The 21,914-nt window shown below is 40.5% G+C and overlaps 1 protein-coding gene across 3 annotated transcripts in view; it reads left to right on the top strand.

Moving 5' to 3' along the window:
• The window catches only part of azi2 (5-azacytidine induced 2), a 98,982-nt gene that overhangs the window by 18,487 nt on the left and 58,581 nt on the right, over positions 1-21,914 (top strand). For all 3 annotated transcript variants that reach the window (XM_069914032.1, XM_069914031.1, XM_069914034.1), the window contains exons 3-5: positions 1,114-1,239; positions 1,752-1,851; positions 12,144-12,292. In XM_069914032.1, the coding sequence (XP_069770133.1) occupies positions 1,114-1,239; positions 1,752-1,851; positions 12,144-12,292 (375 nt within the window). The remainder of the gene's footprint in view (positions 1-1,113; positions 1,240-1,751; positions 1,852-12,143; positions 12,293-21,914) is intronic.

Raw genomic sequence — 21,914 nt, 5'->3', positions numbered from 1 at the left:
TTTTTCTTCGTCTGTGGGGAACTGTCTCTAGTAATGTTAGTGTCAAATGTTTGAGAAGGGATTCAAAGTTGATTTGACGGGCGCTTGTGTTGTGCAATCTGTGTATCCAGATGATGCCGATATCTTGTCGAATCTTAACTGATTCAGTTGCAGGGCCATTTCAAAGTCCAGTTAAGATGACAAAGTAAATTTTAACCATGACCAAGTAAGGACAGCAAACAGTGATCCCAATCAATTTTTACAACTGATACTAACCTTTTTACATTTTGGATTAGTTTAATTGATTAAATTTAATACTCCACACCCTACTCACCTGTAAGATTTGACATGCCCATAACGTGGGATGAGGCTTTCAGATTAGTAATCTCGGACACTTGGTCAAGTATTTTAATCACTTTGTTCCCATCTACCTTATTTTTCTATTTTGTTTCCATTGCCACAATTGTTGTAGTATTTCAATTCACACTAATGAATGGTTGCCATTTCTCTACTGCTTAAATATACCTGGCTGTCTTCCTATCAACATTATGCTATTGCAAAAATACTCTTTAAATTGTATTTTTGATGACTCTGCTCCAATAATCTGATATGAATTTTTTTAAAAATAATGCTATTTATTTATATAAATAAGTTGGTGTTGATTTAACCATAATTTATATTTTGGTTGGGTCTGATGGATGGATGGATGGATGAGAGAGAATATTTTTTCTAGGTTGATGAAGGAATGACAAATGGTAAAAAAAAAAAAATTTCTTATTCTGTGCTTGTGTTCTTTTGTTTCAATATTGTTATGGTAGCACTTTCCATATCTGTCCACAGCTTAAAACTGAAAGTGCTAAATAAGATTCTTTTAGGGAATGTTATTCACTGTCACTTGGAATATATTACACAATTAAATTTGTTTTAATTTGCTTAAATTTGTGAAGTTAAGATTTATTGCGGAAATATACATGTTCAAATTAATATCAATCTTTGAGTATTGAAGGATGCTTTTTTTGTTTTTTAAGTAATTAATCTCGGGCTTCATTGCTGATTTGTTTCTATTATGAATATACAATGGATGATGCATGTGACTGCTGCTTTAAATTAAGATGTTCTGGTCCATATTTCCAGCTTCTCAATGCTTCTCTTGATAATGAGAAAGCTTCTTTTGGACAACAGGAAGTAAATAAAGCTTACCAGGCTTATCGGGAAGTCTGCATTGAAAGAGAAAAGATGAGACAGAAACTGGAGAGGATGGTATTTATAATGTATTTTTACTTTAATCTTTTTCTGCCACAAAACATCAATGTCATGCTTAAATGAAATAGAAGGAGAATTTCATCATGAATGATTAATGTTGTGTGAATTTTAAATTGCTTTTAAATATTGTACAATGTATAGCTGGTAATTTTGTACATTGTAGTATTCATGACCTTTTACAATGTCTTTGGAGTTTTGTCAAGGAAAGCATAAGGTGAAGGTATTGAAACCTGTTCTGTAATGAGAAATGGAAGGATTTTTTTGCAAAATTGGGTTGTTTGTTCATCCTTCTGTTCGTTCATCCTTCTGTTCTTGAATTGCTTCCTGTTAATGGTGAAAGTTTATTTCAACAATGAACTAGCTATGTGAGGATGAAGCCTTTTTTTAAAAAAAAAGGAGCTTTTCATCCTTAGCTGTGATTTTTGATAGATTTCCTTTGGTAAAGTTTAAGAGTTAATGAACAGTTGTACTCATTTCTACTGACTAAAAAAATTTTGTGATTTGTAAAGATCCAGGAACAGATGGATTCTGTTCGAATTCTGAATGAAACATTGCAGGCGAAAGAAGTAGAAGTTCTTCAGCTACGAAGTCAAGTTGAAACCCATCAAGGTAAATCTTGTTAGGATTTTCATAAGGAAACTAAAAGCTCCACTATGCTTGTTGCAAAATGTGCCATTTTACTGTCTGGGAGAATGATTGTTGTGTAAAATTATTTTACATTGTGTATTCTGTAACTGACAGATTAATAAAATGTATGTTTTGGTGTTGACTAACACTGAAGAAAGTCCCAAATATTTTCTTTGAATTATGACTGTTATCTAACCTTATCTCAAGTTCAAGTTCAATATCTTTTGATTGTAGATGTACAACCCTCCAAAACCTCTGGATAATGGTGCACACATTAAAGTGCACAATACCCAGTGTCTTTCTTTGGCTTGGCTTCGCGGACGAAGATTTATGGAGGGGGTAAAAAAGTCCACGTCAGCTGCAGGCTCGTTTGTGGCTGACCAGTCCGATGCGGGACAGGCAGACACGATTGCAGCGGTTGCAAGGGAAAATTGGTTGGTTGGGGTTGGGTGTTGGGTTTTTCCTCCTTTGCCTTTTGTCAGTGAGGTGGGCTCTGCGGTCTTCTTCAAAGGAGGCTGCTGCCCGCCAAACTGTGAGGCGCCAAGATGCACGGTTTGAGGCGTTATCAGCCCACTGGCGGTGGTCAATGTGGCAGGCACCAAGAGATTTCTTTAGGCAGTCCTTGTACCTTTTCTTTGGTGCACCTCTGTCACGGTGGCCAGTGGAGAGCTCGCCATATAATACGATCTTGGGAAGGCGATGGTCCTCCATTCTGGAGACGTGACCCATCCAGCGCAGCTGGATCTTCAGCAGCGTGGACTCGATGCTGTCGACCTCTGCCATCTCGAGTACCTCGACGTTAGGGGTGTGAGCGCTCCAGTGGATGTTGAGGATGGAGCGGAGACAACGCTGGTGGAAGCGTTCTAGGAGCCGTAGGTGGTGCCGGTAGAGGACCCATGATTCGGAGCCGAACAGGAGTGTGGGTATGACAACGGCTCTGTATACGCTTATCTTTGTGAGGTTTTTCAGTTGGTTGTTTTTCCAGACTCTTTTGTGTAGTCTTCCAAAGGCGCTATTTGCCTTGGCGAGTCTGTTGTCTATCTCATTGTCGATCCTTGCATCTGATGAAATGGTGCAGCCGAGATAGGTAAACTGGTTGACCGTTTTGAGTTTTGTGTGCCCGATGGAGATGTGGGGGGGCTGGTAGTCATGGTGGGGAGCTGGCTGATGGAGGACCTCAGTTTTCTTCAGGCTGACTTCCAGGCCAAACATTTTGGCAGTTTCCGCAAAGCAGGACGTCAAGCGCTGAAGAGCTGGCTCTGAATGGGCAACTAAAGCGGCATCATCTGCAAAGAGTAGTTCACGGACAAGTTTCTCTTGTGTCTTGGTGTGAGCTTGCAGGCGCCTCAGATTGAAGAGACTGCCATCCGTGCGGTACCGGATGTAAACAGCGTCTTCATTGTTGGGGTCTTTCATGGCTTGGTTCAGCATCATGCTGAAGAAGATTGAAAAGAGGGTTGGTGCGAGAACACAGCCTTGCTTCACGCCATTGTTAATGGAGAAGGGTTCAGAGAGCTCATTGCTGTATCTGACCCGACCTTGTTGGTTTTCGTGCAGTTGGATAATCATGTTGAGGAACTTTGGGGGACATCCGATGCGCTCTAGTATTTGCCAAAGCCCTTTCCTGCTCACGGTGTCGAAGGCTTTGGTGAGGTCAACAAAGGTGATGTAGAGTCCTTTTGAATAATACCTAGTGTCGCTGAGAATATTCTCCCAGAATCACAGTGCGGCTTTCGCGCAAACAGAGGAACCACTGACATGGTCTTTGCCCTCAGACAGCTCCAAGAAAAGTGCAGAGAACAATACCCAGTAAACAACAATCAAATTGCTAGCTGAATGGCTGAATCCAGTTTCCAAAATTAAAAATTATTACCAGAATGCAACAGCCCTTCTTTTTCCTCTGATTCAGATGCAGCTGCAAGTAATCCAGTTTATTTTCCAGAGATCATACATTTGCAAGTAAAATCATTGGGAGTGTGAGTCTGGATGGATTTGCTTTGTTTCTTATCTGAATGCTAATGTACTTAACATGCGCCTGCTTCCTTGCCCACTGTTTCCAATAACCTCTCCCCTAGGTAGGGATGGAGAAGGCATCAGCTTGGTGTTAGGGCTCACTGCCTTCATTAAGTCAGGTAGACCTCCTGGTTTTGGTGTTTCTAACATTTAGCAGTGTTTTCCAATCATAGTCAAGATACACAGAACCTTTAGAACTGGTGTCAAATAGTTGTGAAAAATTATCCATCGTCATTGGAATTCCAGAAGTACAATAGACTACAGATGCTGGGATTTGAAGCAGATAAACAGTGAGTTGGTGGAATTTAGCAGGTGGGGTGGATAGTTTGTCTACTCGGATGGAAACAGATGTGGTTCAAATAAATCTATAGTTTGTATTTTCGAATTTCAGATAACCCTCCCTTCTGTAATTTTCCCCTTCCACTTCCTATCAACCCCCATTCCTAGCTCAGCCTCCCATTTTCATCTGTGTTCCTCTCCCTTAATGATTCCCATGACCACTATTGACATCTTTTAATTAGATTCTAGCATCAGTTGCTATGATTCCCATTTGACACTCTCCACCTTCGTCCTTTGGCTCATCTTACTTCACTTATCCAAATATGGCGCAATCTCTCCTTCACTCCTTCTGCACCAATCAATTGCTTCCTAAGTTTCATAACTCCACCCTCCCATCAGCCAGTCACAATCCAAGATTTACCAATTCTCCTACTGCTCCTCCCATGCTCTCTTCCCTCCACTTGCTCTCTCTCCGCTCTATGATCAGTGTTGATCAATAGTTTCGACCTGAAACATTGACATTTCCTTCACTCCTCCATCTTTATCGCCACTGATGTTAATGCTGCTCAGCTTGCTTGGAATTCCTAGAGATGGGGGTTGGGGGGGGTGGGGGAGGGAAAGTGAAGAATCAAGGTTCTTCAATTAGGCAGGTTTCTTGCATGCACATGATTATATAGGTATGATGTCTGCACGATTGGACTGGGCTACCATCACTTGTGGTATAATGAGCTAGGTGATCAAGTTATTGAAGTGCTTCTGGAAACTTCATGAGAAAGCAAAGAAATTCAGATCTGTAGTTTATATATATATAATTTGCAGATCTCACTGAAATTTCAAATCCCATCATGAATCAGGAACGACCACACTCCATTACACATCAACAACTTTGTCGTGGAGAGGACCAAATTCCTTGGAATTCACTGAACTAGTGAGCTATCACGGACACACTGTAGCAACTGCTGCGGCAGCATTACGAAATGAAGAGACATCCATGCAGTACAAGGGTGAACCAAAAACTGACTTTATTATTTGAATTCAGTGTGTTACTCTGTGGGAATTACTCACTTCCGGTGGCGTATGTGTCAGCTTCCGGAATTGATGTCACTGTGTTGCTGTGTCACTCCTCGGCCGGCAGTGCGGCACACAGAAATGGGTGGGGGAGGTCCCTTTGCTCGCACATGGCGTCAACCGCAGGCTTCTTCTCAGTAATGAAGGAGCGTCTGCGCCATATTTGGATGGCCAACTGTTGCAGCGATTCGGCCCTTCCACCCGTGCATTGTTCAGCCCACTACACCACCCCTCCAAAAATCGCTGCCGCCCCGAGCAGTTTAACTTAGTCTCTGGGCGGTCGGCCTCTGCGTCTGACCTGGGGTTCTGTGGCCAACAGATCGGAGTCCAGGTGCACGGCTTTGAGGTGGTCAACTGTGAATCTGTCCGGTTGGCTGCCAATGTCCAGTGTAAACACGGCACTGTCTCTTTAGTACCTTGAACGGGCCTTCAAACAGGCACTGTAGGGGTGTTCCTTGCTGACCTCTCCTTACAAAAACGCAGTGGGTGGATTCCAGGTCTGCAGGGACGTGGCTGAGCGGCGAGTCGAGACGGTGGGGGGGCATTCACCCGCTTGCACCATCAACCTCTGGAGAATGTCTGTGGGCTGGGGATTTGAAATTGATGTCCCCGGGAATGGTGAGTGGGAAATTGTACACCATCTCTGCGGACAAGGCTGGCAGGTCCTCCTTCGGTGCCATGCAAATGCCTAGGACACACATGTCAAACTCTGGCCCGCGATATAATTATATTTGGCCCGCAAGATCATTTCAAAAATGTATTAGAGGTGGCCCGCCCTGCAGCGAGAGCCGATGCTGTTTTTTGGTAATGTCACCCCCACCATCCTCCCCCTTCATTGCACATCCTTCCCCACCCCCTAACTATCCCCTCCCCCCTAAAACCACCCCCCTTAAAAGATGGCCAGAATATTCTCAAAAAGGAATCCAGAATGGTAAAGTTCCACAAACCTTCTGCTGGGAATCCTAACAACACCCGGGCATCAGATCCACGGGACGCAGAGGGAGCAAGAGTGTTGCAGGTTGACCGTGCAAACTTTGAGAACGGGGAAAACAAAATTGTAACACGAGAAGTCTGTCGATGTCATCAGCTGGCATGCCAGTTGGAAGGCTCCCCGCACAACCAGTCACTTCTCCCACCTGTCGAGCGGTGCGGCGGATTGGCGAGCGCCTGTGATTTCCTGTCGGCGCGACGGACATGGCAGGCTGCACACGGCCCCCGCTGTTCCGCAAAGGCTGATCGTCAGCGCGCTGGGCCTGAGTGGGTGGGTAAGCAGGGGTGGGCAGTGGGTGTAGGTGAGGAGTAATGGGCAGGGGAAGTTATGGTGGTGCGAGGGGCAGTTAGAGGTAGGGATGAGTAGAAGGAGGGGTGGATAGGGAAGAGGTAAAAGGGGAGGGGCAGGGCGAGTAGGGGAGGGGTGATTAGAGGGTGAGAGACAGGTAGAGGGAGGAACAGGTTGAGGGGAGAGGCAGTAGAGGGGCGTGTATAGGATGGGGTGGGTAGAGGCAGAGCGAGTGGAGTGAGGGGTGAGTAGAGGTTGGGTAAAGAACTGGTCAGGTAGAGGGATGGTGGGTCGAGGGTGAATAGAGGCCTAGAGCCTGAGGAGTGAGCAGGAAATGCTGAGTCCTGATGCAGGCAAAAATGGACACAGCCTGTGAATGCTGACTACATCTCCACAGGGACCAAATATGTTTCCCTCAGGTCAAGCAAAGGGTGAACTTGAGCTACCTACTCCTGATCTGTAACATTATCCTCCTAAAGTTATATTCTAAAGTTTAACATTACATATGTTGAAAGAAGAGAAAACATGCAGATGTTGTTGAAAATTTTCAATAAATATTTAGTTCGGCCCTCGACTTAGTCCAAGTTTTTAATTTTGGCCCACCGTGAATTTGAGTTTGACACCCCTGGCCTAGGAGTACCCACGGGAGCTCATCCACTCAGTTCGGGCCACGCAACCGGGGTTTCAAGGTGACCTTCAGGTGGCAGTGGAAACGCTCGTCCAAGCAGTTTTCTTGGGGGTGGTAGGCCATGGTGTGGTGTACTTGACTGCTGCAGAATTTAGTCAGATTGGACTAGAATGAGGAGGTGAACTGTGCACCTTAGTCCAAAGCAAGCGACCCAGGTGGATAGGAAAGCCCTGGCACACGTCTCCGTGTCGCACGCAGGCATAAGTATTGCCTCTGGCCAGTGGGTAAAATGGTCAGTCGTCGTGAACAAGTACCATATTTGCTGACTCATGGGGAGTGGGCCGACGATGTCTACGTGGACATCCTTGAACTGGTGTTTCAGCTCGAAAGTCTGGAATGGGGCCTTTCGTGTACCTTGGCACGCTGGCACTGTAAGCAGGTTCGGGCCTACCGGGTTACGTCTCGGTGGAGGCCACACCACACAAACTTGTCAGACAGCAGGTGGACCGTTGACTTTATGGAGGGGTGGGATAGGCCGTGGATCTGGTCAAAAACCCACTGTTGCCGGTCGCGGGTAGGATAGGTCTGGGAAAAGCTGTGGAGACGTCGCACAGCATGGACAGGCCCCCTTGGCCAGCGGTTTGCCACTTGGAAGCGGGGATTCCCTTAGTTTGTATGTGGCATCAACCATGGAAGTGAAGGAGGGCCCATGCCATCTTGGGATGGCTGACTGTTGTGGCGATTCGGCCCATCTACCCGCGCGGTCGCTTGGCCCGCTACAACACAACATCTGACTTGTCAGAAAGGCACAACAGTGACTGCACTTCCTGAGAAGACAGAAGTAGGCAAAGCTACCAGCCACGGTTGTGTCAACTTTCTACAGGAGCTCTTCACAGCTGCTTCATTGTGGTACAGTTATTAAAGAAAAATAGATCAGAGGTCAATCTACAGAAACATTAGGGCAGCAGAGGGGATCACTGGGATCTCCCTCCCCTACATTGTTATGATCTATTGGGGATCGTTGTCTGAAGAAGGTGCGCAAAATCATCAATGACCTCTTCCGTCCCACATACAGCATCTTTCAGCTGCTCCTATCAGGAAACAGATACAGGAGTATCAGAGCCAGCACCACCAGGCTAAGAAACAGCTTCTTCTTCCCACAGGAAGTGAGAAAGCTCAACGACTGTAGGAACTGCTCACATTAACCACCTGGCAGTCTCCTATTGATGGAAAAAATATATATATTTATTTATTTACGTGTGTGTGTGTGTGTGTGTGTGTGTGTGTGTGTGTGTGTGTGTGTGTGTGTGTGTGTGTGTGTGTGTGTGTGTGTGTGTGTGTGTGTGTGTGTGTGTGTGTGTGTGTGTGTGTGTGTGTGTGTGTGTGTGTGTGTGTGTGTCAGGTTGTATGTCTGTGTTTTGCACACAGTGGAAAACACTGCATCACCTGGTTGCACTTGCACGATTAGATGACAATTGACTTGACAACTTGAAAATCACTAAATTCAAGGCAACCTTTTCTTTATGATATAAAATTATACTTTGCAGCTCCATTTTAAAATTTGGAGCCAGAACTTTGCTTCAGTCACTGATTATTTTCAAATTCCATGCAAATTCAATCCCATCCACTTAGTACAGACATGTCCTCAATATTTGTATTTCATCTAACTTCTTTTCTGAACCTACATGTGAGCAGTGTTTCAGCAAAATGTTTGGAGTTGTGTCATGCTTGCAGTTATGTTTTGAGTATTTGAGGAAGATTTGCATTTTGTTAAAAAATAGGAGTGGGAGTAGGCCATCTGGCCTTTCGGGCTTGTTCCGCCATTCAATGAGATCATGGCAGATCTGATCGGCTCATCTCCACCTATCTGCCTTTTCACCATATCTGTTAATTTGCTTCTTATGTAGAAATCTATACACTCTTGTCTTAAATGGACTTGGTGGTCATCTCCACTGCTTCAATGGACAACAAATTCCACAGATTCACCACCCTCTGGGAAAAGCAGTTCCTTCTCATCTTTGTCCTAAATTTACTCCCCTGAATCTTGAGGCTACAGGGAGAATGTGCAAAATCCTCTGACGGTACTGGATTTGAACTCCAGTCCTGATCTGTGGCATTGTAAACAGCATTGCTCTCTCTCCTCTCTATGATCAGTGTTGATGAATAGTTTCGACCTGAAACATTGGCAATTCCTAACTGTGCCACCCTAAATCTTATCTATGCCTTTCATAATTTTATGTTTCTATAAGATCCTCTCATTCATCAAAATGTCAGCGAGTGGAGTCCCAGACTATTCAACTTGGTGAACCTCCTCTGCACTGTCTCCAAAGCTGAAACATCCTTCCTGCAGCAAGGAGACCAGAACTGCATGCAATACTCCAGATGTTGTCTCACCAGAAACCCTGTACAGTTGCAACATAATCTCCCTGCTCTTAAATTCAATCCATCGAACAATGAAGGCTAACATTCCATTTGCCTTTTTAATAGCCTGCTGCACCTGCAAACCAACCTTGTTCAATTCATGCACAAGCACTCCAAAATCGTTCTGCATGGCAGCATGCTGCAATTGCTTGCCTTTTAAATAATTGCTCTTGCATTTTTTTTCTTTCAAAGTGAACAACTTCACATCTACCAACAATGTACCTCACCTTCAAAGGTGAAATTTTGAGAGTGCAGAGTTTGTATGTTTCTGTCAGGATTAAAGGTACAGGGAACCTTGATTTTTGAGGGATGTTGGTGATCTGGTTCAGAACAAGACAAATGTATAGCAGGTATATGCAACATAGAGCAAATGAGGTACTTGAGGAGTATAAAAAATGCAAGAAAAACCTCCACGAAAGAAATCAGGAGGCTAAAATAAAACATGAGATTGCTTTGACAGAAAATGTGAAGGAAAATCCTTAGGATTTCTCAAGATATATTAAGGGACAAAATTGGTCCCCTTGAAGATCAGAGTGGTCACTTTGTATGGAGCCAAAAGAAGTAGGGGAGATCTTGCGTGTGTTTTTTTTCTAATTTAGTATTCACTCTGGAAATGGGATCAGAGGTGTGGGAAGTAAGGAAGTCAAGCAATGAGGTAATGGAACTTCTAGATTAGCGGAGAAAATTCAGGGCTTCCTGTTGGCTGCTCATGGAGTAACAATATGATGCTCCTATTTACTTCTCATTTCTTCCATCTACTCATCTCTTTATTTTCAGTTAAAGTGCTCCATATTACTTGCCTTTCTTTCTTATATAAGAAACAAATTTGAGAAGAAAGAAGTGTTAACAAATCTACCATGGAGTCTATCGCTGCGACACTCAATCATCACTGATGATCTTAAAGAAGTCTTACTAAAACATATTATAATTTGGAATAAACTCAGTGGCCAAATTGGTGTTGGGGGTGGGGGCTTGCACCCAAAATGCTCCTCACTCAAAATAAATTAATTCCATTAACAATTGATGATAAATTTATAGAAACTTGGTCTCCGAGTGAGATCAAATATATTGAAGATTGTTTCGAGCAGGAAAATTTGACATTTGAACAAATCAGAAATAAATTTGCAGTTTTAAATACATCCTTTTTCTGTTATCTTTAGTTAAGATCTAATTTAAGGGATAAATTGGGTCCAGCACTGACCTTACCACAGTGTACTGAAATAGAAACCCTGGTTTGAAAGGAGATCACAAAGAAATTTATCTCATTATTCTTACTTCAGGTGGAAGTCCCTAAACAAGAGCTAGATATGTCGAGAGAGATGGGAATCTGATTATTTCTCATAGAAATTGATACATTTTGCTGGACTGACCTATGTCAGCACAGCATGAACAATACAATTCATGTAAGGTATAGGATGGTGCAATATAATTTTTTGCATCAGCAATACCTTTACTCTGCAAAATATTAAATAAATTGAAATCTGAATTATCCAATTTATGCTTTCGATGCAGTCAAGATATAGGGGCCTTTTTGCATTTGACCTGGTCATGCCCTCAGGTGAAATCCTTCTGGGGATATTTAGGGAATCTCCTGGAACAAATTACTGGAATTCAAAACCCTCAGGTGCCAGAATTGTTTTTGATGAGGAAATTAGCAGAATTAAGACCTAAAATGAGGCTGTTGAAATATCGATTAAAATTGGTTAAACTTGCTTTAGCGGTAGCCAGGAAATGCATAGCCATTACTTGGAAATCTGATTCCCCACTGAGACTGACCTGCTGGAAGTCAGAAATGCATAGTTGTGTTCTTCTGGGGAAGATTACTTACAACCTCAGAAATTGTTACATGTTTTTAAGAATATGGAACCCATTTTTAAGATATACCAGGGTTAACCTTTGATGATCATCCCCCCTCCCCCCCCACCTCCGGTCTCCAATACCACTATTTCCAATATCGTTAGTGATGTCTATATCAAAATATTTATCCCTTAAGGGAGGAAGTAAACTCTGGATGAATGTTTCATCTGTATGTAATTAATGCTTTTGGAAAACAGATGATTTTGTCACATTATATGGGAGAATTATTTTTTTTTCCCCCTTTCCCTTTGGGGAAGGGGGCCTTTCTCTTTTCTTCTTGTTTCCTACTTTTAAGAATTGGCACAATGTGTAATTTTGTATTTATAAACCGTGGTGCAGAATTTGATCATTTGTGATAATGTGTCGATTCTTCCTCCTTCGAATATCATCATGTAATTTGGTTTTGGTACTTTATTTTATATATCTGTAATGTTTCTTTGATTTTGTTTGTTTTGTGACTCCATGTTGATTGAAAATATAATAAAAAATGTTACTGATGCATTGGATGCATCTCTGATCTCTGCAGAAATGCAATGTAGCTCAGTAATTTTAGAACCTTCCTTTTTTCTGAAAGGCAATTGACTCAAAATTCTGTTTCTGTCATTACAGATGTTGACTGATCTGTTGAGTGTTTCCAGCTTCTTTATTTATACTGTACTTCACATTTTCGGCATCTGCAATGTCTTATTTGTCCAAATCTAGTCTAGTATTTGTTTTTTTGCTTTGTAGTGATGGATAATCTGAACAGAACCCATAATTCGTGGGATTCAGAAAAATCAAGTAACGAGCTGAAAGTGCATACATTGAAACAAGAGTTGGAGATCCTGAAACAAGAATGCAACTTCCTGAGACAAGAACTACAAAATTATAAACAGAAGGTAAATTGAAGCTTTTTACCAAATTTGTGAAGGTACTATCATCAAGAATTTTTGTAAAGACAAAATCTTTAATTTTCTGACTTTGTTTACTCTGTCTAAAAGTATGGAAAAACTTCAATGGTTTGGGCAATATTGTACAAGAGAAGAAATGATAAGCTGCTGTTACTCTTCTTCAGAACACTCTATTAAATGAGGATACGAGAGATGTATTACCTTTATAATGAAGAGTAAAGCAGGTAAACATACCAAAATGACAGGGAAATAATAAAATCTATAATGTGATTATGGTGAATACAGAAAATAAAAAGAAAGCAAAAGGAGGTCTGAAAAAAATTAATTCTTCAGCATCGAAAATAGGAGCAAGAGATGGCCATTTTCCCATTTAAGTTTCTTCCATCATTCTTTATAATTATAGTTGATTATCTATCTCAATATTTCATTTCTTTTGTTTACCCATATCCTGATGTGTTTTGTTTCTAAAAATTTATCTTGACTTAAAAATATTCAGTGATTTGGCCTCCTATGGTGCTTTCTGGCAGTAAGTTCCATAACTTCACACGGTGAAGAAATATTTCCTCTAGTCCGTCTATAATCTCTTGCCTTGTAACTTGTGACTGTAACCCATTAGTCTATAGCAGTGGGTTTTCAAACTTTTTCCATTCACATACCATCTTAAGTAATCCCAATGCTGTAGGTGCTCTGTGATTACTTAAGGAGGAATGTCAGTTGGTGGGTGGGGGAGGAGGTTGAGAACCACTGCTCAAGACATGATTGTTTCTGAAATATTTTGCTTGGAAATAAAAAATGTCATTGGCCTATTTCCTTTGGAGCAGGGATGGCTCACCTTTTAATTTTTAATTTAGACATACAGCATGCTTACAGGCCATTTTGACCAATGAGACCGTGCCACCCAATTAAGCTACATCCGCATATTTCTTGTGGGCTGTTATTGTTCTGCATGTCTAAATTAATAATTAAAAGGTTGGCCACTCCTGCTTTGGAGTTATGATATAGTGTACAGAATGAGTGCATTTGGTATGATTAAAAGTGATTTTCAAACTTTTTTCCACTCACATACCTCCTTGAGCAATCCCTTTCTAATCACAGAGCACCTATGGCATAAGTATTACTGAAGGTGATATGTGAGTGGAAAGAAAAAGTTTGAAAACCACTGGTCGATAGAAACCATTCTCCTTTCTAATCTGGTCTAGTTTTTAAGGTTACAATTAAATACTTTGTTCCAGTTAAATCAAACGATCTCTTCACATACAGAAGTCCTACCATCCCAGAAATTCATCAGATAGACCAGTTCCAATGGCAAGCATATCCTTTCTTTGGAAAACCAATGAAAGCTGCACAACAAGCAGAGTGTGATCTCTTTCTTTGGCTTGGCTTCGCAGATGAAGATTTATGGAGGGGTAAATGTCCACGTCAGCTGCAGGCTCGTTTGTGGCTGACAAGTCCGATGCGGGACAGGCAGACATGGTTGCAGGGGAAAATTGGTGGGTTGGGTGTTGGGTTTTTCCTCCTTTGTCTTTTGTCAGTGAGCTGGGCTCTGCGGTCTTCTTCAAAGGAGGTTGCTGCCCGCCAAATTGTGAGGCGCCAAGATGCACGGTTTGAGGCGATATCAGCCCACTGGCAGTGGTCAATGTGGCAGGCACCAAGAGATTTATTTAGGCAGTCCTTGTACCTCTTCTTTGGTGCACCTCTGTCTTGGTGGCCAGTGGAGAGCTCGCCATAGAACACAATCTTGGGAAGGCAATGGTCCTCCATTCTGGAGACATGACCTACCTAGCGCAGTTGGATCTTCAGCAGCGTGGATTCGATGCTGTCGGCCTCTGCCATCTCAAGTACTTTGATGTTAGGGATGAAGTCGCTCCAATGAATGTTGAGGATGGAGCGTAGACAACGCTGGTGGAAGCGTTCTAGGAGCCGTACGTGATGCCGGTAGAGGACCCATGATTCGGAGCCAAACAAGAGTGCGGGTATGACAACGGCTCTGTATACGCTAATCTTTGTGAGGTTTTTCCAGACTCTTTTGTGTAGTCTTCCAAAGGCGCTATTTGCCTTGGCGAGTCAGTTGCCTATCTCGTTGTCGATCCTCGCATCCGATGAAATGGTGCAGCCGAGATAGGTAAACTGGTTGACCGTTTTGAGTTTTGTGTGCCCGATGGAGATGTGGGGGGGCTGGTAGTCATGGTGGGGAGCTGGCTGATGGAGGACCTCAGTCTTCTTCAGGCTGACTTCCAGGCCAAACATTTTGGCAGCTTCCGCAAAACAGGACGTCAAGCGCTGAAGAGCTGGCTCTGAATGGGCAACTAAAGCGGCATCGTCTGCAAAGAGTAGTTTACGGACAAGTTGCTCTTGTGTCTTGGTGTGAGCTTGCAGGCGCCTCAGATTGAAGAGACTGCCATCCGTACGTTACTGGATGTAAACAGCGTTTTCATTGTTGAGGTCTTTCATGGCTTGGTTCAGCATCATGCTGAAGAAGATTGAAAAGAGGGTTGGTGCGAGAACGCAGCCTTGCTTCACACCATTGTTAATGGAGAAGGGTTCAGAGAGCTCATTGCTGTATCTGACCCGACCTTGTTGGTTTTCGTGCAGTTGGATAACCATGTTGAGGAACTTTGGGGGGACATCTGAGGCACTCTTGCCAAAGCCCTTTCCTGCTCACGGTGTCGAAGGCTTTGGTGAGGTCAACAAAAGTGATGTAGAGTCCTTTGTTTTGTTCTCTAATGGAATATATAAATAAGACCAAAAGATCATGAGACAGAGGAGCAGAAATAGGCAATTTAGCCCATCTACCCTGCCATTTAATCATGAGCTGATCCTTTTTCTTCTCTGCCCCACTGCCTGGCCTTCTTCTGATAACTATTGATGCCCTGGCTAATCAAGAATTAATCAATTGTTATCTTAAAAATACATCCAATGACCTGGCATCCACAACATTTACCACCCTCTGGGTAAAGAAAATCCTATGCATCTCAGTTCTAAGCGGATGCCCTTCAATCCTGAAGTTATGCTCTCTTGTCCAAGACTTTCCCACCATGGGAAACAACCATTCTACATCTACTCTGTCTATGCCTTTCAACATTTGAAATGTTTCAATGAGATCCCCCCTCATTCTAAATTCTAACATGTGCAGGCCAAAAGCAGTCAAATGCTTCTCATTTGATAACCCTTACAGACTCTGAGTGATCCTTGTGAACCTCCTCTGAACCCTCTCCAATGTCAGCGCATTAAGACAGAGTATATAGAGGTCTTTGGGAGATAAATTGGGAAAGGTTTTTTTTAGAGTAGGTCACACACAAACTCTTTAAAACACAGAATTTTTGCAGGACCTTTTGCAAGAGTGCTCAGACTCATAATGGACTGTTATTTGCAAAAGGCAACAAACGTAACAACAGGCAGTGGCAGCTTTGACTAGAAAACCGAACTTACTTTCTGGAAGGTCATGTGATCTTTGCGGCCAGAGAGCAGGAAAAAAAACAGGCTTTGCTCTCAGAGTGAGAGGGAGTGAGAGGGAGTGAGAGGGAGTGAGAGGGAGTGAGAGGGAGAGAGAGAGAAAGAGGGGGGAGGGAGACGCAGACATCAATCCCAGAGGGACCAGCTGGCAAGCTTTCGAAGACGGCCTGGTCAAAGGAGAGGACTGGCTGTCTGGTGTTTCCTTTGGAATAGGATGAACAGAAAGGAATTCTGTGGTGACCTGAAAGAAAGAGGTTATCATCTGGAGAACCCTGAAGGTGGCAAGTTTCGTCAGCAAGACACCGGAGTGGCTGATTAAAAAGGAATCAGTTGTGGATGTCCTGGATCAAGAAAATCTCTCTCTGAAAACCAACAAGAACCCTTCTGAATGGTAACCATTTACCTGCTAAGCAACAAAGCCTGGTGAACTTTATTAATGTTAACTTCTGTGCACAGTACAGGAATTGTCTACAATCAGTGAGATTGGACTGTGAACCAAAGAACTTTGCTGAACATACACACATTACACACACTTGCCATTAGGAGGGGGTTAAGTGAGTCAATAGAGATAAGTTAAAGTTTGATTCTGTTTTCGTGTTCAAAGATAATTAAAAGCAACCATTGTCTCATCATTCAAGTTTACCTTCTGGCTATCCTGCACGAGGACTCACAAGTCCCTTTGCATCTGGGGGTATTTTACATTTTCTCCTCATTTAGAAAATAGTCTGCCCATTTATGTTTTCTACCAAAATGTATAACTGTATACTTTCTGATATATTTCAGTTGCCACTTCCCTGTCCTATTCTCCTAATCTGTCTAAATCCTTTTGGAGCCTCAGTGTTTTCTCCACCTTCCTACATATCATCTGCAAACTTGGCCACAAAGCCATTAATTCCATAAATCTAAATCATTAATATACAAAATGAAAAGAAGCAGCCCCAATACTGACCCCTGTGGAACACCACTATCATCTGGCAGCCAATTAGAATATGATCTTTGTATTCCAATTCTGCTTCTTGCTAATCAGCCAATGCTCCACCTAGTATGTTTCCTTTTATACCATGGTCTCTTATCTTGCTGAGTAGCCTCATGTACAACACCTTGTCAAATGCCTTCTGAAAATCCAAATCCAAATCCAAATCCAACATGTACTGTACCTGCCTTATCCAGCCTGCTTGTCACTCCTCAAATAACTTTAATAGGTTTGTCGAGTAAGACTTTCACTTAAAGAACCATGGTGGCTTAAGCCTTTCTCTCATGTGCCATATGCCTCTAAGTACTTTGTGATCTCATTCTTTACAATTGACTCCATCATTTTCCAAACCAACCACAGACAGCTAACCGGCCATTTATTTCCTTTCTGCTGCCTCCCTCCCTCTTTTTAGAAAATTTTATTTTTCATCTGCATCAATACATACATATAATTCTTCATTATATAACAATACAATGTAATAAAAATGATATATAAATTTTTTTATATTCCTCCATCCCCAAAAGATAAAGAAAAGAGAAAAAAGAAAAAGACACCTGAATTTATTCCTAACATATTATCCTATCCTGTACATATTAATTGGAAGGAGCTGGTGTTATGGACAATGTGGATGGACTTTCACTGATGAAATCCATATATCGTTTCCAAATCAATCTTGACCAGACCTCATCATGAATTTGTATATTTAAATCTTTTCCCATTTTTTTTTAACTTAAATAGTTCCTTTTTTCTTCATTGTCTTTTAATTGTGTGTGTGTGTGTGTGTGTGTGTGTGTGTGTATAATATATAAATAAAAGTCATAAATTTCTCAATAAAAGTATAAATTATTAAATATTCAAATAGGCTCTGTTCCAGAAATCTAAAATTTGTGCTTAATTTCTTTGTTAAATATGATTTAAGACAATAATATGAAAAAATAATGTTATATGGTATTTCTCTTTCATTTGTTCAAAAATCAAGAAAAAAGAACTTAAGAAAGAATCTTTTATTCTCTTTATCCTGTAATTGTGCTAGATATTCTTTTTACTTTAAATAATCTTTTCTTTGATAGTGGATTCTGCTTTAACATCATCTTAGCTATTTGGTAGTTCTTAATTCCTCTTTCTATATGAATTCCATTCCATATCCTGAATAAATGTTTTAAAATTGGTACTCCTTACAAAAGTTCCTTGTTCTATTTATATAAAAAAATGTTCTGAATTAGTTTCTCATGTGTTATTCATTTCAATATGCACTCACGCTGTCTTCTCCCCAATTTGATAACAGGAGGATGGAAATCTTAATTGAGCTGTTTCATTATAAATTTTAAATTCTTTTACGGATGCTAAAGTATATGATAGTCTTTGCCAAATAATAAAGCTCCGGGAGAGGATGATTTCTCTCCAGAGTTTTATAAAGAATTTAAGGAGTTGTTAATTCCTGTTTTTATGGGACCTTTGGATCAAATTAGAGACTCTAATGACCGACCAGAATCTTTTATAACAGTTATTCCAAAGAAAGGGAAAGATCCTTTATTACTATCCTCTTATAGACCGATATCATTATTAAATACAGATTAGAAAATTGTATCCAAATTATTAGCTAACAGATTAACTAAATATTTACCTAAATTAATAAATATGGATCAGACTGGCTTTATTAAACCTGGAAGATCTGTGGACTATATAGTTAACTTTATCTATTAAATGTAGCCCAGAAAGAAAAGATAGCAGCAGTAACAGTGGCTTTAGATGTGGAAAACGCGTTTGATAGACTAGAATGGGACTTTTTATTTAAAGTATTGAATGGTTTTTGAATTCCAAATGATTTTATACATTGGTCAAGAGCTTTGTACAATCATCAAAAGCTCAGGTGGTCACGAATAGACAAATATCTAAACCTTTTCCGTTAGAAAGGTCATCTAGACAAGGATGCCCATTATCACCATTTTTATTTGCATTGGCTATAGAACTGTTGGCAGAAGTGATAAGAAAAGATGATGATTAAAGGCTTTATGATAGAAGATAGAGAACATAAAATCAGCTTGTTTGCAGGTGATGTTATAGTATATCTTTCAGAACCAGAAATATCATTGAAGAAAATAAATGCATGATTGGCAGAGTATGATTTAATATCAGGCTATAAATTTTAATGTAGGAAAGAGTGAAATGATACAGGTGATGCAAAAAGTTTAAGTGGAAAAGGAAGCAATTAAATATTTAGGAATTAATATTAGAAATTTAAATAATTTATTTAAATTGAATTACCTACCATTACAAAAAAATAATGAAGATTTAAAGAGATGGAAAGATTTACCAATAAATTTAATAGGAAGGGTAAATTATATAAAGATGAATACTTTTCCGAGGTTGCAATATTTATTTCAGTAATTTCCCATTCCTATATCAATGAAGTTTTTTCAAAACTTAAATAGAAGTGTAAGAAAATTTCTTTGGTGTGATAAAATGCCAAGGATAGCTTTGGAAAAACTAACTTTGGGAAATTTGATCAGAGAATATTATGTTTGCCAAATTTTAAAAATTATTATAAAGCAGCCTCTCTCCCTTCTTGAATAGTGGGGTGACATTTGCAATTTTCCAGTCCTGTAGGACCATGCCAAAATCTATTAATTCCTTTAAGATCACTACCAATTCCACAATCTCTATTGCTACTTCTTTCAGGATCTGAAGATGCAATCCATCTAGTCCAGGAGACTTATCCTCCCTATGACTATTCAGCTTTCTGTGCACCTTCTCCCTTGAAATAGTAACTACACTCACTTCCCTTCACTAATACCCTTTGACATCTGTTAGGCTGTTAGCCACTGTTCCCTCTTGGGTGTGCACACATTTTGTGACATGCACACAAAGGAAATTCATGTCTAAATGACATTATTCCAAATGGTTTCTCAGCTTGTTTTTGAGTTGATTCATTAGGCTAAAACCTCATTCACAGTCCACACTAGTTGCAAGAAAGGTTCCCCCAATGTCCATCAACTTTCCAAGGTTGCAAAATTGCACAAAAGGTTAGTTACCTAAAATAATGCTATAATTAATAATTACACATATTGGAAATAATCTCTTACCTAACAGTTTCTGTTAACTCTTTAGTCTGTTTTTCCAATACCACATTTGTACATCATTAATTTATGTCACCTCACCTTTCCTGTTCCGTTTATGCAGCTGCACCACAGCTCAGCCATGTTTGGCTGACATGTACATATCATAAAATTTATGAAGATCTGTTTCAAATTCCGTAGATAGGTTACTGAGTTTTTATTGGAAACAATATTGATTCACTTTGTTGAATTCAAAAGAAGCAAAGGGTGGGAAGTGCAAAAGAACTGATTTCAAACTTTGCTCAAATGGTGGCATTTGTACTTCAAAATGAACAATTTTGCAACCTTGCAAAGTTGATGGACATTGGGGGAACCTTTCTTGCATTTAGTGTGGACTGTGAGTGAGGTTTTGGCCTAATGAATCAACTCAAAAACAAGCTGAGAAACCATTTAGATTAATGTCATTTAGACATGCTAATGAGAATCAAAAGCTATCAATTGGATGGAAGTTCTATTAGTTTAGAGATAGAGTTTACAAAGAATGGGGAAGTACCAAAGACAGGAGAGAGAAAAAAAAAATAACTGAGTGACTTAAATATGTATGTTATTCTGTTGTTGTTTTATGTCAAATATTTTCTAAACCTACATAAACTGTGCTCTGTGTGAAGATTTTCACATTGAGCATCTGGATAGTTTGCCAACTTGCTTTGTAATTGAATGAGTTTTGATTTAACCATTTCCAGTAATTAATAATAATAATTTGTGAATTGATGGGTGTTATTATTAATTTACTTAGGCATTGCATCACATAAAAATAAGAAATATTGATATTTTACTAAATGGAACAACAAATTGAACAAAATAGTTCAAAGTATATTCTTAACTAAATATGTTACTTTGTTCAATGGAATCATACTTGTTTTATATTTAAACTTGCCAATACAGTTTTATTAGAGATGGGGCTGTACCAAATTCGTCTTGAAATAATTTCAAGTTTACATTTGTACAAGCATTCAGTGCACATGTACTTTTGTCACGGGAAAAAGAATTGTACAATGTAGGATTTTTGTGTACACTGACGACCATAAATTAGAGGGACAATTGCTGCTAGTATCTTCCACAGTGAAGACTGATGCCAAAGACTCATTTAGTTCCTCTCTAACTCCTTGTTGTTTCCTATTATATTTTTCCGGTGTCATTTTCTTGGGCTCATATCTATTCTCACCTGTATGTTACTCTTTATATACTTGAAGAAGCTTTTTGTATATCCTCTTTGATATTATTTGCTAGGATGCTTTCATACTTCATATTTTCCATCCTTATGAGTCTTTAGTTGTCCTCTTAAGTTTTTAATAATTGCCCAATCATCTATCTTCCCACTAACTTGTATGCCCCTTCTTTTGCTTTCACATTGGCTTTGACTTCCCTAGTCAGCCAGTTGTGACTTTTTTCCAATCCAATATTTCCTTTTTTCTTTGGTATGTATTTTCCTTTTAAAATCTCCATCCATTTCTGCTCTGCCGTCTTCCCTACTAGTGCCCCTTTCCAATTTACTTTCACCAGTTCCTCTCTCATACTCCTGCAATTCCCTTAACACCACTGAAATACAGACACATCTTGCTTTAGTTTTTCCTTGTTCAATCTTGAACTGAATTCCATCATATCGTGATTATTGCCCCCAATGGTTCCTTTACTCTAAGCTCTCTAATCACCTCTGGTACATTAGACATTTCGACAAAATATTTCCCTTGAGATTCAGTCCAAGCCTGGTTTTCCCAATCTACTTGCGTGTTAAAATCCCCCATAACGTTGTCCTTCTGACACGCCTTTCCTAATTGCTGTTTAGATTAATGTTCACATCCCAGCTGCTGTTTGGAGGTCTGTATATAACCGTCAACAGTGCCTTTTCACCCTTGCCATTTTTCAACTCAACCTACAATGATTCTCTCTCTTTTCATCCCATGTCACCTCTTTCTGATGATTTATTATGGTTCCTTACCAACAGAGCCACACCACTGCCTCTGCCTAACTGCCTATCCTTACGATATACTGTGTATCCATGGACGTTCAGTTCCCAAGAACAGCCAAGTTTCCATGATGGCTACAACATCATACCTGACAATGTGTA

The sequence above is a fragment of the Narcine bancroftii genome, chromosome 1 (genome assembly GCF_036971445.1).
Source record: "Narcine bancroftii isolate sNarBan1 chromosome 1, sNarBan1.hap1, whole genome shotgun sequence".
NCBI lineage: Eukaryota > Metazoa > Chordata > Chondrichthyes > Torpediniformes > Narcinidae > Narcine > Narcine bancroftii.
Note: the sequence above shows the minus strand (reverse complement) of the source record. Positions and strands in the feature narration are given on the sequence as shown.